The sequence below is a fragment of the Anabas testudineus genome, chromosome 15 (genome assembly GCF_900324465.2).
Source record: "Anabas testudineus chromosome 15, fAnaTes1.2, whole genome shotgun sequence".
NCBI lineage: Eukaryota > Metazoa > Chordata > Actinopteri > Anabantiformes > Anabantidae > Anabas > Anabas testudineus.
In genome coordinates this window covers 6305607-6324512 of record NC_046624.1, presented here as the reverse complement: position 1 = coordinate 6324512, position 18906 = coordinate 6305607, and the positions used below count along the sequence as shown (strand labels likewise).

Genomic DNA, 18906 nt, shown 5'->3' with positions numbered 1-18906 from the left:
GCACGCCGAGCGGCTGCCACCAATTAACCCCCGGGCGAGGAGTTCATACCGACGGGCACCAGGACGCCGCCATCACAGGGATGCTTAAGCGGTGACATGTTGTCTGAATTTTCAGTACACAGATCTCTAATGGCAGTGGCAGTTGTTTGCAATGAAGTGGGACTGTCACTGAAGACAAGCCTTTGTGATAGATAAAGGGTGGGTTTGACATTTTTAGAAGAATTTATGATAGTACAACACCGAGTCCCTGCAGAGAGTGATTTATTGGTACGTGTGTGTTTTAAGTTAACACGTGTGCCCACCCATATCTTTGTCTGTGTGTGTGTGTGTGTGTGTGTGTGTGTGTGTGTGTGTGTGTGTGTGTGTGTGTGTGTATTCGAGTCCCTTTTCCACTTCAGAAGAGACAAAAAAACAATGGCATGGCTCACTGGGTGCATCCCCACTATAGCAGGATTCAGAAGCAGTGGCGTTGAGTAGCGAGCTGGCGAGGGCGGGGGGCTGGCCCCGGCAATTTCTCTATTGTCTGTGTGCCAAATGAAGGTTAGAGAACGACTGAGAGGCGTGTGCTGGCAGGGTACAGGGGTTGGCAGCCTTTTCAGGCAGGAGATGGGCTGGAAAACAAGTGGCTTTCAATTTTCTGCAGACCTCATCAGTGAGAGGGAGAAAGGAACAGAGGGAGAGATTAAACAATATTGCATTGCGTTTTGAGTTTCTTTACCTATGATGGAGAAGGAGCAGTTTCTCGTATCTACACTATCTGTGCAGCGGGCGTTTCACGCTCGAGGTGAAAAATACTGAATAGTTTTTAACACTCTAACTCACCCGGTGTGAGAGTTAGTGTTTGTGACAGAGAATCTCCTCCTGGGTTGGAAATCAGCTCGGGAGCGGAGGACATTTCTTCCTTTAAGATGTTTGATGCATCTCATGTGTATAAAAGCCACATCTATGTCCCCACATCCTGTCAGCTTGAGTTGATTTGCTGCACAAGATGGATTCCTGGAAAGAAGGTTGCTATTGATGAGTAGAAAGATAAGTAGAGACTCATCCTCCTTCCAAAAGCCATCAAATATATAGAAGTCATAACTCAACGTGAACACTATCATCCACTTAAAGGCTCCATCACCACAGTGGACACACAGTATACATATCTGGTGTTAATGTAAAACACAAACAATTGCTTTGACCTGCAGGACCTACTTCACTAAATAATAAATTATTTGTCGAATTGTTCTCTGTTGTTACACATGGGCCTGATATCTGGGATGTCACAAGGGTCAGGGCGAGGAAGACAAGGGATTACTGATTGTAACTTAATGAGTAGATAAACAAAAAACAATCTTCTTGTCCTCTCCCTGAACTCCTGCTCAGTGACCCAAGCAGAGATGAACACATCCAGGCTCTTTGTTCTTCCTCTGCTGTAGTCCTTTGAAGGAAAGGACACAGCAAACCAGGAGGACATTTACACCCGTTGCATTTTGTCATCGGTATTACAGTCAGTGAAGGAGTTGTTTCTCCCCTGTTACTCTTTTCTCAGTGCTTTATTATAGAGATGAAGTTAAAGAGTTTACTGCGCCTGTACACTTACTGCACTCAGTTGTCATGTTGCAATTCACACTTATGACATTTCGTATATACCTTTGACTGTTTCTCATATTACTGCAGCTCCTGTTGTCCTGATATTAGGTGATGTCTACATTCTTTCATGTATGTTTAGCATCTTATAACCTTTCAGTACATACATTTTTGAAAAACATGTATTTTTCTGTTTACAAATATTTACAATTTAATATTTTAATATTTTGCTATGAAATGCATGTATTCATTGTTCTTGCTGAGAGAAGATTGATATAAATCTCGTGTCTGTACTTGAGTTTTGAGCTGCAGCCAGGAGGTGATTAGCTCAGCTTAAAGTGTAAAGACAGGATTTAGTGGATAGCAGCTAGTCTGGTTCTGTCCAACAGTACGCTGTACTAACATCAGCAAAGCTTTCCAATTACCACATTACATCTAATTTGCTAAATAAACTATTTATACACTTGTGCTTATGAAAGGATTAAACAGCTGAGTATAGTTACTGCACTTTAGATGTGCTGGTCTGAAAATCACTTAAATGGTCCCACTTATGAGACTGACACAACCATTTTTGCACATTGTTATTGATATATAATACTACTGATGACTCTGTAAACATACTGGTGGCCTTCTCTCCGTAGCTGTAGCTGTCCAGGCTTGGAGCGAATCTGGGAAGCTGATCTGGAAGCATGTCACCTGTTCTTGCGAGGTCTCCAGCTGCGGGCTCCCAGCTGCAGTGGAGTGGACATTGATGAACTCCCCACTGCAGCAGTTTATCCTCCAACTCAGCCGGGTGCCAAAGAAGAAGAAGAAGACTGCGCCATGCTCACCGCTCTAGGAGGGCGCTGGTGTCCGGAGGCCAACTTACAGAACTCAGAGTTCACCAAGGTAAATGTCTGCGCTGCTCTGAGTGACAGATTGATATGTGCAGTCTGTGACTACATCTTGGATATAACAGATGCCCTTTTGAGGTTTTCCACTTGTGAAGTCTTACATATTTTCTTCCCATAACCCATCTTTGCTGCTGAAAGGTCAAATGGGAACAGCCTGTTTTCAGATTCACTTTATTTTTTTATTTTTACTATGGTGTGAAACATAACCTCAAATAAATCCTGGCTACTTGGTCAGTCTTACCACTTGACTGGAGAGGACAGCGCATAGATTCAGCTGTCGTCTGAATGTAAAAACGACTACAGCGAGATGAGCAGCAGACGATTAGTGCGTTACCGCGAAGGTATTTATGGAAAATGTGGGCGTGAGAGAGGCAATCATTTGGAAACATTTTGTTTTCCTTGAAGAGATTCTGAGGGCAGATTTAAGAGTCTGTTTCTGCCTCATTACATGCGTTTAGTAGAAATACATGCACGCAGTGTGTGTGTGTGTGTGTGTGTGTAAGTGTGTGTGCTCGCGCGCACATGTGTGTGAAATATCTGTGCTGGTCTATCCCACAGTGACTTGAGGTCCACCGCCTCAGGGTCGAGTCCAACTGATTCTCTTCTCTCCTCACACTTCCCTCCGCCCACGTAGTCTGACACACTCGTTTGAGATAGGAACAAAGCCAACAGAGTTTTTCTGAGACTATATTTTGTTAGTTTGGCTCACAGATGGTAATTTAGATACAATGTTTGTGTTTTTTTAGCAGTAGGTAGTGGAGTGTATGTATGTACGTTCAGTATGGATTTCCTGGACTACTGCCATTAACAACTGTTTGTCAGTGATCTGTACTGGTGCTGTTAATAACCTTTTTCATGCACTCGAACTGGACGCTGCCATTTTCTTTAATTCTCTCACTGTAATGCACCCACTTAAACTCGTCTCAGTCATGCTCTGTGCATTCATAAATACACACTTTGCAGTGACGTCTCCTTTTGCTTCCCTGCTTGACTGTATTTGACAAACTGCATGGATCTATATTTTTTTGCTTTCTCTTTGTTTCTCTCTGTCTTTCTTTTCTCCTCCCTAAAGCTCAGCCCCTCCTAACATTTCTCCAACAACTAAAAGGTGAGACAGCCAACCATTTCCCTCTTTTGTCTCCACCCTCTGGGCTGTATTTGTCTCTAAGCTAGAAACATTAAAGCACAATGTAACAATACGTTCTTGTTCGTGCTTAGTTAATTTGAAATGTGAAATTTAAGTGTTAATCTCTGAATATTTCACAGCATCAGTCTCAAACACAAATGACAGCTCATTCGTTTCCAGACAAACCAGCTGACATGTTTTTCATTTATGACGTTTTCAACTTGTAATAGGTTGTGAAATACAACAGATGGATAACAGAAACTTGAGTGGACAATTATTAGCTATTCTGATGTTTAATTGAGGAGAATATTACAATATTAAAACCATATAGAAGTAGATTGTTTTAGCAATGATCCCTGTTTTTCAGTCTTATTTACAGTGTATCTATCTGCATGTGTAAAATTTCAAGAACCCACAAATCAGAGTTCAAATCAAGTTCTGCAATGCACATGGTAGTCTGGAAGATACAAGGCTTTTTATCTGAGTGTCGCAAACATCAACAGCGTATATTACCAGCTGGATGAGGAATCTGTACTTGGACGACTACACAAGAAAGGACATATGTTACTGTGGGATAGGTGTAATCTGAGAAAACAAAAACAGTCCAGTTTGTGTGAGTGGTTCAAAATTGCACCTTAAGCAATCTTACCTCAGATGCAGAAAGAGGAGTTATAGTTGTCTGTTTTTAATTTTGAATTAAAAAAATTAACAATAACAACTTTTCTGATTATAATTTGTTGTTATTCTGCCTTGTTACCCTAAAGCCACAAACAGTGTGTTAACTTAGGCACCATAATTACCTCCTTCCTTAGTGAGGAATGTACAATGAAATACTTTGAATACTAACAAAGGGACCTGTGGTGCAGATGAGCCAGTTATCTATTTTTCTCCTTGTCAGTTTTGGTAATGAATAATTACAACCTCTTCTCATTATGATGATGCTGCTGCACACATACAGTACAAAGCCTACATAATTGCATTTTCAATAATTCATGAGCGGGTTTATGGCGTTGTGGCCTCAACAAATCTTTCCCTTTTGTTGCAGAAATTGGAGGAGTTTTTGTTCTGCATGGAGGATAATCACCCAGAGGTTGGTAATGCTAACTCTGTCAATGTGTGGTTGAATGTTATCGGAGTAATTAACGTGTCAGGTTGACACTGGACTGACTGGGACACAGAAAAATCCATTAGATGACCTTAACTTAAACATGACCTCTGTCACCTTTCGGACTGTCTGATCAATGCTGATCTACATGAAAAGCCTGAGTTGGCGTCACAGAATACCTGAGCTTGCACAATACCCTTTAAGACCAAGTTATGGCTTTGCTAAGTGTGTCCTCTCTCTTTCAGTCCTTGGAATTCTTTTGCATGTGCCCAGAACCTGCAAATATTTCACTGGAGCACAACGCTTCATAAACATATGATAGTTTTATAGTTGCTTCTTCCCACTAATTACATCAAAGCTTCATACAGAAGCTGTAAATTATAAGTCAGTTGATTGTCCATTTGCTAAATTCCTTCTGTATGTTGTAAGCAATTCTAACTAAGCAGATTTGTTAAGTTTGAGCTTTATGCCTCCCTCTTTAAAATCAGAAAATATAAAAGCAAAATGGATTCGATTGTCTTTTTATCTCTTCTAATATAAGATGCAAACAGAAGCGTGTCTGGTTAATTAGCTACTGACAGCACTAATCTAAGAAAGTACCCCATTCCAGCAGCCACTGCAAACTCATTACCTGAGATAGCACTACTTTATTCAGTTGAAGCCAGTGCTTTTTCCATTGTAACACTGAGGGTGAAAACATACAGTTTAGACATACAAACATGTTAAAATGGAAATCGGACCTACATCCCATTTACATCTATATACGTCTGAATAACCTCAAGCCTGGGACTGGACATTATGCTTCTTTTATAGGAGTTTTATAGGATTCTTGTTTTATAACCAGTCAGCTGCCAACAAAGCGCAGTCCCACTTCATGGAACTAACCATAGCTTAAAAGTCATCAATTGGTTTGATCGCTGTGATGACACAATGGCAAATGCTATCTTGATGGTGTTGTGATAACATTGTGGAGGACTTGGATTCTCTGCCTTGCAGAGCGCCTGACCTCTTTCTCCTTTCCATAATGACTTTAAGTAAATGATTTCCACTTAGCTGCTGCCAAGCTGCTGCCCTGCTGCCACAATGGAGATTGATTGGTGTGTGTTCGTTTGTGCAAATGTGTGTTTTACCACTAGTCTATTTTCTTCTAATCTCTACTAATTGTTCTTTTATCCTCTCAAGGTCCTTACGTTTTCCTTTTCACACTGACCCAGGGTATGAAGCAACAGCACCGATATTATTAAACTGAAATGCTGAAAGCTTTTGATTAGATTTGTTAACCGATTGTTTTTGATGATAATATCATAATTACACCAGACCTGTTACCTAGAGATGATAGCTGTGTCCCAATCCCATACTACTAATATTTACAGTGCCACCGTGATATACTGAACAGCTCATAATATATTGTTTTTGCTCCCAAACTAGTGCATTTTTCATTTTAGAGGAAATGATGAGGACATCAATCAATCAGTTCTGAAAATGTCAGTGTAAATGAAACTACACTGAGAAAAAATGTCTTTAGAAACATATTTTACTACTTTTTTTATTTATTATTTCCTAAAGCCTGGTCACCATTCACAGTTTGTTATACAAATCTTTAGTTTCTTGTTTTTTGCAGTAAGTGCATGTGAAATAAAGTGTGCCATGTTGCACCAGTATAGTATGTATGCTGCTGGTTATCAAACCAACTACAACTTTGGATTGCCAGTTAAACTTCACAAGTTAAAAACTCAATAGTTATTCAAAAAGCTGTCAACAGCTGTGGAGAATTGTACATTGTGCACTGACGAGAAGTGTACACACCAACAGAGCTCGAAAATTGAAGCTGTATTCAAAATCCACTTAGTGCTTGAATAGTGACAAAATTGAGTATCCTCAAAGCCGCCAGTACTGAGTGTAAAAACAGTTGACTTCTGCTCTGTTGACAGACACTATTGTCCAACAGCGAAATGCAAAATGTGAACGGTAGCAAAATACTGTAGTTCCAAAACAAAAAGTGTAACATTGTTTTGTCATTCTGAATTTTAAAAGTCAGTGAAAGTTCGATTTGTTTGTCACTTCCTGTTAGTATACTACAAAGACTAGTGGAGAGAAAGAGAGTATCAGCTGTAGAGTATCAGCTGTAGAGAATAAACGTGTAGTATGGATCTTGGACACAGCTACACACGTCGTATTGTACTTGTACATGGTGCCATCAGTGATAGCGCATATGAGCTAATCACATGCTAGTCAGTGCTTTTTGAGTTTCGCATGAATTCAGCTACTTTATTGTTGGTCAAAGCAGTTCTGACTTTGAGTGTAATACCAGTCCGATGTTATTTCTTTGTATTGCCCGCTGGGTGCACACCGTCATGTCTAACAACACCCTTGGGACCATGCACAGTCACCTGCTGCCTCATTATTGTTTAAATAACCAGTTGAATTTCTAAATAATGTGCTCAACTGCATGCTTCTGCAGTCTGTTTGGTTTAATTGTGGTCTAATAACATTAGTAGCACGGTGCCTCATGAATCAACATGCCGATACATGTATGCCCGGGATTCGATTATTCATATTGACATGTTGGTGAAAACTAATTTCCTGTGATTTCTTGTTTGTCAGAGGCAGAGGTAACACAGTCATGCGCCTTGTTTTGATCACCACCAGGAGCTAAATAACAGCTCTGTGAATAGTTTTTAAAAGGTTTGTGTACAAAGTTGCTAACAAACTGTCAGGGATGTTTACAACAGTGTCATTCTGCACAGTGGGCTTTTGTTTTCTGTCCTGTGGTTGCACTGACTTTTTAAAAGCTGACTGCAGGCTGCAAAGTATAGAATCATTCAACTACACGGATCTCCACGTCACATAAAGTGACGCCTGAGGACTCACTTGAATAAGTGATTGTTTGTTAATTAAAGCTTGTCACACACAAAAACGATATGCCTTCGTTAAAGCCTTTATCCTGCAGGCTGTTAGTCTTCCTTAATTTCTTCACGGCATCAGGAATGACTTGTACGCATTGTTGCACCTCAGGCCTGTTGTTGTTTCACTTTTGGGGTGTTACATCATCCGGACAGGAAGTGCTATTCCAGGACACAGACAAGGGACACAACTTTCCAGTGATTGTTCTGACACCTTGGAGCTGCAGGGAGTTGATATTTTCTACCTGCAGCTATGAGTCAGATCAGACTTTCTGTGTGTTGTTTGATGGGAGCACTGGGTCTACGTGCACATTTGTGTGTGTCTATTTGCTCCAAGTGTGTCTGTGTACTCTCGTGTGTGCGTTTGTGTTCTCTATGCTTGATAAGTGTGAAGAAACTAGGACACGATGTCTGCAAAGGGGCCTGTTCTAATTATGGCCAGCTCTGCTCTCTGAATGCTCTGCCCTACTGCACTCTGCTCCTCTACCAAGCTCACATCCACTCCATCTTCCAGTACCCTCACAGCATCCTCAGGCGATCTGCAGATACCCTGCCAAATGTTCCACGCAGCCTTCTGGTGTGTTTTGTGTACATTATAACCTTGGTACATTACCAAACAAAAATTTTGGCTGTCCACCTCACAGTGTTAGGGATTCAGTGTGAGAGAGTGAAAACTGAAAACTTCGATGTTGAGTTCAAACATTAGCACCAATTATTTTAAGTAAAGTAGCTTAAATAGTTCAGACCATAAAACATTTGATCATAGACACACATATATATACACCCCCCCATGCAAAAAAAAAAAAGTCACCACCTGGATTTAACCAAGCAAATAGGTAAGAGCCTCCCATTGGATAATTACTACATGGATGATTATGATTCAGTTGGCAACAAGTTATTTAACCCAAACTGATTCACTGAGAGGTTTCTAATTTCTTAAACAACCATGTCTGAAGACACATCCTGTAGTTGGAACAAATTATTGGCATGAATCAAGCAAATAAAACATCTAAGGAGATTGATGAAACTACTAAAACTGGGTTAAGAACTGTCCATTGGAAGAAGGTCATGTGGTCTGATGAGTCCAGATTTACCCTGTTCCAGAGTGATGAGTGCATCAGAGTAAGAAGAGAGGAGGGTGAAGTGATGCACCCATCATGCCTAGTGTCCACTGTACAAGCCTGTAGGGGCAGTGCTATGATCTGGGGTTGCTGCAGTTGGTCAGGTCTAGGTTCAGCAATGTTATGTGACCAATGAACGAGGTCAGCTGACTACCTGAATATACTGAATGACCAGGTTATTTCATCAGAGGATTTTTTTTTTCTTCCCTGATGTCACGGGCATATTCCAAGATGACAATGTCACAATTCATCGGGCTCAAATTTGGACTGTGCAATGGTTCATTTCTCCCATTATCAACACAATGAAACACTTCACTGCTACATTATGGGAAATATAGGATGCAGCAATGTTAAGGAATAAAATTCACAATATCTGCAGGATATTTAATAAGATGCTTCAATTCTGATTCTGTCCCCTAACATAAGAGCACTTCACTAAATAGTTTGTCTGACTCGTTTTATACATATTATACTATGGTACAGTCATGCTTCGAGCACTAAAGGCCTTCCTGTTATTATGTTTTAACTTGTTGGTCCTTATTTATTCTCTTTGCCCCATCATCACAACCCTTCTCTCCTTTTTCCTGCCAGGATGGATGTAGTGAGGTTGAGGCTGCAGACCTGACAGAGCGCTGTGAGGTGATCAGTGACAGACTAATGACCTTGGAAGATGAATTGCAGACGGCCATACTGAACAGGGATCAGGCCCTCACCCATATCCTTTCACTGCTCTCTAAATATACATATATCATATAAACTGTATACTGTGTGTGTGTCTTTTTGTCTCTGTCTATCCATCTTAAGGACCTAGTTTCCTCAAGGCCTTTCAGCTCTCAGAAATACACATCCGAAGTACCTTTAGGCTGAAGGATGTTAGCGTTATGTGACTTTATCTTCTGAGGGAAAAAATGTCCTATCTGACAAAATAGTTCTATTCAGGGAGGGAATTGAAACTATCCTCTAGCATCAGAGGGTTTTTCTTGACAGGCTGGACGTACCACCTGGAAATGAAATGGCTGAATGTCCAGCCGAGGCTATTAGAGGACTGTTGTCACTGCCTGTCACCATGGGCTCAGATTAAAGTCAGCCGACAGGGGCAGTGCAGCGGCCGATAGAGGAATATCACTGTAATGATTCTGCTCCTGTCATATGTTAATGTCCATCCTCCTCCTGACCCTCCTCGCCTCTCCTCAGTGTGCCCACTTCCACTTTCTGGCTCAGAGGAAATTACAATATCCATGATAATGACTCAAATGAAACCGCTGAAGCTGATTGCAGGTCACAATACATAATTTTCCACGCTAATTAGAAAGCTGATTGGAAATAGATTAGTGTGTTTTTCTCACTCCACTTTTCCCCTCTATACTGTGGGCTTATTAAGACCGATAGAAAAGGTGATATTTCAACACAGGGATGAAGAAAATTTGCCATCTAACCTGCTGATTATTTATTTATTATCTGTAACGCCTAATTTCTTTTCTCGACTACAGGCTGCCAGAAATATTTTTCCAGTCTGTCTAAATTGCTTTAGAGGTCCATTTAATTTAAAGATCTCTAAAAGTAGCACGTTGTACTGTATGTCTGTCACACTGTGCTGAAGTGTGGCCAGGCAGTTTTCACATCTGATTAAAGATTCATGTCCCCCACTGTGCTGTCAGGGGTCAGTACAGGCTTCTCCACCATTTGCATGATATCAGTGTAGATTGGCAGTCGGAGATATACACAGATCGGCCTGCTTGTCTCCTCTCTGCTAGTGTGTCCCTACATGGCTTTTTGAAGTTAGCACGCTCGTCGTGGGCACTTGATTCTAAAGATACTGGACAATATCGTTTTTGTGTTGCTGAGATTGAACAGAAACTAAAGGCAGGATGATGCTACTGTTGCCATAGTGACAGGAAGATCAAACCCTCTGTCTCCATGGGCCTTAATTGAGCCACGGCTCTGAATGCGAGGAGGTGGATGGACAACCACTGAGACTGGGATTGAAAACAAAAGAGTCTGTGGTTAGTTTGAAACGCCTTCAATATAATCCGGAACTTCATTGTCCCGTTTTTGTTCGTGTCGTCTTAAAAGTTTTGTCGAACCTTCTGCAGTATTCATGAAAAGCTCTTTAACAGCTTGTTAATTATGAATGAGCACAATCTGTGTCCATTCAGACAGTAAAACGAGCCATCAGGCTCCATCTGCCATCAAAGCCATCCCTTTGGTTGGCCACTTAAGATGGACACTCACACAATTAATCTGAGTTTCTAAACAGGTTAAACAGATGACAGCCTCTATCCCGTTTCATTGATGGTTTATGAATAATTTAGATGGAGTCTGTTTGCTTGGGTCCCGATACTACCACCCAGCTTCACAGATGTGAAGAGCTCATAAATAGGGAATTGGATGGGGTTGAATTGGCTATGACTTGATGATCTGCCCCAGTAACCTGTTTGGAGGCCAAACTGGAGATTGATGACATAACCAGATTATATCTGGTTTGCTGCTGTTGCCATTATTGATAAGAGCCAGACCAGACATTTGCTCTGATGTTAGTCTGCTGGCATTTTTGTGCAACTGTTTGTGTCCTAAGCATCAGATTCCTCCTTGACTCAGTCTTCACAGTCCTTAGAAAAGGAGGTTCAGGGAGTAAAAGCCACTTTACAAACCATGCTCGCACAACTCAAAGAGGAAGAAGCTGAGGAAGAAGAAGAAGAAGAAGGAGAAGTGTATGACTTAGAAAATGAAAACCTCATGACAAATGGGATGGAAGAGGAAGAGGATGAGGATGAGGAGGAAGAAGAGGACCAGTACTTCAGCGACAGCTGGGACATTTGAAATGTCGGCTTTGCAGTAGATGTGACCCCATGTCCATACAGCATAAAGCCTCACTCAGTGCGCTCTACAACCAGCCTCTGTGGTACTGCTGAAAGTGTCAAGTGCAAAGCCATCCACAAATAGAAAAACAAATGAAGGATTTTGATATAAATGCTCATTGTAAGACACTTTATTAGAAATTTCAGAAGTTCTTCAAATCTTGCCAGCCTACATTTAAACATGTAAAGCGTGCCTTAGGACACTGAGCCAACATAGTGATTGTTTTTTCCAACTCAGTGCTTCTGAATCCAGGTCTTCATGTCATGTGTTACCAGTGTTAAGCAATTACTGTAAAAAAATTTCCAGTTTTAGATGATTATTTGGAGTTGTCAGTTGTTCTGTCTTGCCCTTTGGAAGCCAGTTGAGGAAGTTAGAAACCAAATTCATGGCAACAAGTGCAAGATAATGAAATATGCTAAATGGCAAAGGATGATATGACAGTGGTAAGAGACGAGTCAGTCTATCTAAGCAGTGTTTGCAGAACTTACACCATCATGCTATAAAATTCAATAAGAGAAACACAACTCATTCTTAAATAGCAACTCTGAAACTGAAATCACTGTAATTACCTGTTTGAATTCTGGCCGAGAACTAAGTGTGTGTAGCGGCTGGATAGTGTAGAGGTAACATTGCTGCGCTCCAATGCCTACCTACCTCCAGTAGGGGTCCTTAGGCAAGACCTCCTTACGCTTACCCTGCCTTTGCCTTGTACCTTGTAAGTCGCTTTGGATAAAAGCGTCTGCTAAATGTAAATGTAAGTAGACAGTCTTCTACTGGTAGCAGCCTTGCACATAATGTAAACACACAACACAAAGACAAAATCTGCTTAATTTTATGTCATTTTGTGTAATTTACATTATATTAAAGGTCATTTTGAAGAAAGAAAATAACTCATTTGTTATGCAGCAGAATGTGAGCTAACTTGAACACTTTGTTATTGTCATGGTGTGGAAAATGCAATTTTTAGAATCCCCCGCCCCTTTTGTAAAGCAGCGTATGCGTAGAGCAAAGCTCAGTCGTGTGTCATGCATTCAGAAAATACTCAAGGACAAAATATCAGATGGCACATGAATTAAGTATTTGCAACTGCTGTTTCTTTGTGTTATAAAATAATTGTATCACTTAGCCACTGGTTATGTAAGGCTTTTATTTTCTATCTGCTCAGAAGATTCTTGTTCATTCCACTCAGTGTCACTGACTTTCTTGCTAAAGACATTTTTGTACTTTTACCTACTAATCACTTTTTTTAAATGTACTGTGCAGCTTGAACTCGCTGTGTGTTGTATTTCATATTTATTCCTTACAGCATCTTGCTAATTATAGCATGTACCATTCAGCTTAATGTTGTGGCCCGCTGTTTTCTTCTTGTATTGAGTTACAGCCCCTCTGGTAATTTTCTCTCATATAAAATGTGTGGGCATGCTGCCAGGCGAGTGAGGTCAGCGGTGACATGTAAGAGATATCAACACGGTAATAAAGGTCTTCTAGTGAGGTCTTTAGGGGATACACGGGCGTCTATTGTTATCTTACCTCGGCAGCGGCAGTGTGGCTAATTGGGAGGCAGCCTCACACAGGCCACGGTGGGGGAAATGGGGTGGTGCTGCTTTGTCTCCATCTGATTTTGTCTGGTGGTTTTTGGAGACTGGAGCTGCTGAGGGATCCTCAGAGGCGTGTCTGCAGTCTCGCGCTCTGGGCTGTAAACACAGCTGAGTGCTCTGGGTTTTTCCGCAGCAGCACAATAGGCCTTTCTCACATTCATGCCAGGTTGCAAACCACTTGCCAGGCCAGAAGTCTCCACATCTATCAGCTTCAGGCAGCGTACAGACAGAGCCTGGCATACACACCTTTTTGCCAAACACCCCCACCTCATAATTGAATCTGTGCTTGCACCACACTGTGCCCCACATGGCAGCTCTGCTCATAAAATGGCCACAGAGAAAAACCCATATGGTTTTCAGCAGGCAGATATTGCAGGAAGAGATGTCTCATGATGTAGTATAAAGCACCGTACAGTGTAAGGTCCTTTGTGTCTGCAGTTGCTGCTATGATATTGTACATTGGTAATTATGTAGTATTATTTTATTATTTCTCAACATATTTTTCTAATCTATTCTCTTGTCATAAATATCCACATAGTCCAGTCAGATCTGCTCTATGTGTTGGTATGTCTGTCAAGCTTTGTGTCCATCAGTGGCACAAATCGTGTTTTCAGTGATTACAGTGGCAGATTTACCTTCTAAAATTCAAAGTTATTTTCCGAAGAATGGGTCTTTCACTTCAGAAAGAGGTGGACAAAAACAGGCTTCTCGTTTCCAGTCAGCAACCATCAATTTGTTGGCTGAAATCACCACTGTTGCTAGTAGAATCCATCAGCAGTAGCTGGAGATATTTTGAGTAGATGTAAATTAGGAAACTTCCAAAAATGTGTTTAATATGAACTTGATGACATTGTGATGTTAAAGAAACTGAAGTTTTAAAGCAGCATGTCACATACAGAAAGTTAGCTGTACATTTAGTTGGAACACTACACAGATTAGTCGTTTTTTTTCCCATTACCTTCAACCCCACAATGCAAATGAATGAAATACCCCCAGCCATGGATTTAACATTTGGTTACAAGATACTAATGTGGTCAGCCAGATATGCTAATGTTTGCAGTTTTTTGCAGTGCACTGAATAAATAAGTCATTAATTGAACATTATGTCACACATGTTGCCAAATTGACTTTTTTTAAAATATACTAATAGATTCATTTTCAGATTTTTTCTTTTTCATTTTACACTGAGTCTCTTCAATTCTGCCTTTCAAATAATGAAGGAAATAAATAATAAAAGGAGGACAGGTAAAAAAAAAAAGGAGAAAAACATAATTACCATCTCAAAATGACATGCAAATGCATGGGATGTTGTTCTGCAGCTGTTCAAACGTTTCACTGGATTAATGAAGAATATTTCATGGGTGAATATGAATGAATTAATGATTTCGGGGGGTTGGGTCTGGGATCTGATTTGTTTATTAGAGTCCCTACTGAGTTGTTATGTTGTCTGACAGGTACATGTACAAACTCTCTAAACCATGGGAGATGCATGGTGTTGCAGATTTTCCTGTTGCACTGCTTCAACCAGTGTGACAGACAACACTAATGAATGCAAATTGGGCTTTTTTTTTTTTTTGGTATCCCGACTTTTCACATCCTCAGAGATTTCTGTATCCTCCTTAGTAACTGACGCCTTTGTGACATGTGAGTAACTGCAGTCAGTGCAGGTGACTGGTAAAAACTGGTGTTTTTGTACAGAAGTGGACCCTAAGCTCAGCCCTGTCTGCAGCTGTAGCCTTTTATTCAACTTGTTCAAGTGGTTTGTGGAGCTCATTTAAATTCATTCTGCACTTTACTCAACTGCTGAATAAATTCAACTGATCAGTTAAATAGGAGGGAAATTCCTGTGGAATTAATAAGCATTTTTAAATGATTTAATTACAAGTCCTCCCAACTCCAAATCTGCATATTTCTCTGTCAAACCACTAAAAGAAGAACTGCACAAATGAAAAACAGAGCAGACTGAACAGAAAGAAAAGGAAATAGCCTGATTTGTCCTTTTTCCTGTGATCGGATTCTGACGATCAACATCACACTTAATTATAAACACTGCCCCAGTGGGAGTTGCAGTCTCCTCACAAACTGACCTATTTCCATCACGTATGGCCGAATGAGCAATCACAGGATTGGAGCTTGTCAATTTCACATGGAGATTTTGTAATTTACACACTAGTCCTTATATATAAATAAAATGAGAGCCTCTCTGAAGAGTTTGAAAGTTTCCAGAAGTGGACAGTGGACAGTGGACAGTGTGCAATATGAGTGTGTGCAAGTGCAGAGAAAGACCTGCAGATTCTGCAGGATGTTTAAAGATTTACACTGAATTTGGAATAATTGTTATACGTGTGATTATACTGAGCCTACTTAGATCCAAATAAATAAATTAAAAATAATAGAAAGTCATGTTTCCTGTTGTTCAAAGGATCCAGTTTTTATTTAGATGTAACTTGGAGCTGCAATGTGGCTTAGGCCAACACAAGTTTGACACTAGAAGTCAATCCACTCTGCTGCTGCCAACCCTTCCTCTCTCTGTTATGTTGTTCTCTGCTGCAACTCTGCTACAATCCACCACATCTTGCAAGTGCTTCAGGCTGCTGTTGAAGACACACTTCTTGCATGGCTGTGTACATCTGATCTGCAGACATAAGAGAGGACAGCTCATGAGTGGGATTGCAGCAACATGCCAGGTGGACCTAGACAAGTACAAAATCAAAATTTCACATACAGAGTGCACACAGAGCACGTACGACATGGTATTCATGTCAAAGTATAGGCATGGATGTAGCTTGCATGTCTACCCCATAGGAATTAGAATAAGAAACAAATCAGAAACAAAAACTAGTGCCTACCTTTTCTGTAAGTTTGTTTTGTATTTTGTGAAATGGGATTGTTTACTATTTGGTTGTTGTGTTTTGAGGGTGGCATATCTACAATACCCTGCATTTGAATTCTCCAATTGGCCCGGGGCCCTTTCTTTGTGGACTTTGCCTGTTCTCCCTGTGTCTGCGTGGGTTTTCTCCAGGTACCATTACTTCCTCCCACAGTCCGAAGGCAATGCAGGTTAATTTATGACTCTAAATTGCCCGTAGGTGTAAATATTGACAACATGAACTTCATGGCATAACTAGAAGAAAAGTCAAGTTACAGTGATCAGCATTTCTCCTCTGTAAGACTGTAAATATTTGTATGAAATGTATTTGTGATGTGATATGGCACAGAGACGCACCTTAAGTGTGGTTTAAAACTGCCAATAAATAAATCCAAATAATTAAACTGAGGCTTTGGTGTCAAACATTGTTTACACTGTATTAGGAGAACATACGTCACTCGGGTACATTTACAACAATGTCCTCTGACAGACTGAAGCTGAAATAGCTGAAAACATTTTGGTGGAATTTGGTTTAAAGTCAAATGTTTTTGAACAACATTGTTCACTGTGTATTTCGTCCCACAAGTATAACAAGTGCTCATGTCAGACTGCTCTAAAAGGGTTTTATTCTCAAGCTTCTCTGCCCAAAATAAGATCAAAGTCAAGATGAACTCGGTGAGACAAACCATCAAATCTCTTTAAAAAGATTTACAGGATCCATGTTCTCTTGTGAAACATCACAGTCGAACCATAAACAACAGTTATGACAGTGTTTTTGTGCTGCTATCTCACATCAAGAGGAATGGGGCAGCCTTTTTTTTTTTTTTAGCATGCAGCGTGAGCAGCAGCAGGAGCAACGGAGAATTGATTATTACTACGATGTCCAAGCAGGAAAAACACATTGTTAGTAATTCCTCCGGGGAGAGCTCCTTCATTTAGATCTACGGAGGAGCACTTCCTCCAAGAAGCTCAGGTTCACCTTGTAACATCCCTAAGGGACACGGCTGTCACTGGAAAGCTGAAATATCATGCCAGCTCTGCCATCCTTCCCACTTAGTCTGAAAAACAGGCAGGTACCACACCAGGGGGAGACAGGATCGATGGATGTGATGGATGGAGCTGGCTGACTTTAGGAGAGGGGCTGGGGGATGGAGGGGAAAGGGAAAAAAGTAATGAGAGCTCCTGTGAGTGATGGGGAGGCTTTTGCCATGGGAGGCGAGGCGCGTGGTCCTTTCTTTCACTTGAGCTGCCAGTTTGGCCTAATGAGACTAAGAGGAGCTCCTGTCCTGAGGAGGGAGTTGGTGATGTAAGATGCTGGTTCTCAGCAGCTGTCTGTCTAGACCGGCCTGCACCCACAGACGATAAGGAACATGAGATACACCATCCCAGCACAGGATGGGAACTTCACTGTTTGGGTGTGCTGTGACTTTGTGCTTCAAACGCAGAACGGTCCTGATTGATCCGTAAAGCTGCACTGATCAATGTTTCTATATTAACAATTTATCAAATTACAAAGAATCATTTGAAAGGTCTTGTACTGAATCCACGGGGAAAGTTCATTGATCGTGCAGATCCTCTCAGCTTTCAAGGCCTTTACAGCAACTGTTCAGTTCATGACTTTGGTTTTGAGTGCTGCAACTTTACTGTTTTACTTTACAGCTTAAGGACGGCTGATTTCTCTCAGAGGTTGGTGAAGACCTGTACTCAATACTGTGCATTTGCAACGCTAACACACACTCTGCTCTGCTCTGAAAGTTGGTGGTTTGTTCTTTCGTGAAGAACAGTGATTATGATCAAAAGGGAATCTCTAATATTGGTGTTAAGAGAAACACTAAAATGTGTTAGTGTTCTGCTTGTTCTGTTCTGTTGTTCACACACGTCTGCTCCTGACCTTTATGACATGGCATTAATTAATTAGCATGAGGTATTTTTACATAATAGATTTCAGTCTTGACCCTTGGCTGACTTCTCATTGATTTTTGTTGTGTGTTCATTCTGTGTGAAAGGGGTCAGTGTCTGGTTCATGCTGATCTGAGACTGGAGCATTAAAATGTGTTGATACTAACATAACCTCAGTGTGAAAGAACTAGCTCAGGACCCTAATGCCAGTTTCCAGATTTAAGTTTATGTGATAAACTATTGTAACAGAGACACAGGGTCTGTGTTACAGGATGTTTGTTCTCACACAGACACACACACACACACAGAAGAACCCAGTGCACTATTTATAGAAATTTAGCCTTGAGATGTGTAACATTTTAATAAATGTGTCAAGAGCAGCTTCATGGGCCCTCTTAAACATTCCCATCCTTTTGAGCACTAACACACTAATGCAACAAACAGATGATGAAGAGCAGCCCAAGGACATTAGTGCCATTTGGAATTTAAAATGGAAGCACGGTGAAAAAGAGAGGAAGAAATAGTAAATGACAGAGAAAACACATAGCGATGTGAGTATTCCTGTAGGGGACGATGTATGTCTGTAAAAGATGCAGGCCGGATAACATATTCTGAGAATAGATGCCTGTTGGAATGTCAAGTGCTTTTAAACCACACAGCACAAAGTCGTCCTGAAGTGTTTAGATGTTTCTCAGTTGTCTCTTGATGTTTTATTAATCATCTTGTATCCACAATTTCTTTTTAGAATTACATCTGCAAGAAAATCATCCGGCATATCCAAATGAAATGAAAGTGGTAAAACTAGATAAACAAGAGACACGATACATTTAAATGGAAACATCAGAATTCATCACAGAGCGTGAGAGTGGATTTAAGCTGCAAGTCAAGGCAACTTAAAGAAAATACATGTGTGTTAATGAGGAATTGTTTGGAGGCGTGCACTTGTGTTTTTTTCTACAGT

General features: G+C 40.7%; 1 protein-coding gene across 2 annotated transcripts in view; it reads left to right on the top strand.

Moving 5' to 3' along the window:
• disc1 (DISC1 scaffold protein) overlaps window positions 1–16420 on the top strand; it is a 39752-nt gene extending 23332 nt beyond the window's left edge. For both annotated transcript variants that reach the window (XM_026355414.1, XM_026355415.1), the window contains exons 11-14: window positions 2214–2460; window positions 4637–4681; window positions 9312–9435; window positions 11326–16420. In XM_026355414.1, coding sequence (XP_026211199.1) covers window positions 2214–2460; window positions 4637–4681; window positions 9312–9435; window positions 11326–11540 — 631 coding nt within the window. In that variant the 3' untranslated portion in view covers window positions 11541–16420. The remainder of the gene's footprint in view (window positions 1–2213; window positions 2461–4636; window positions 4682–9311; window positions 9436–11325) is intronic.
• The last annotated feature ends 2486 nt before the right edge of the window (window positions 16421–18906 follow it).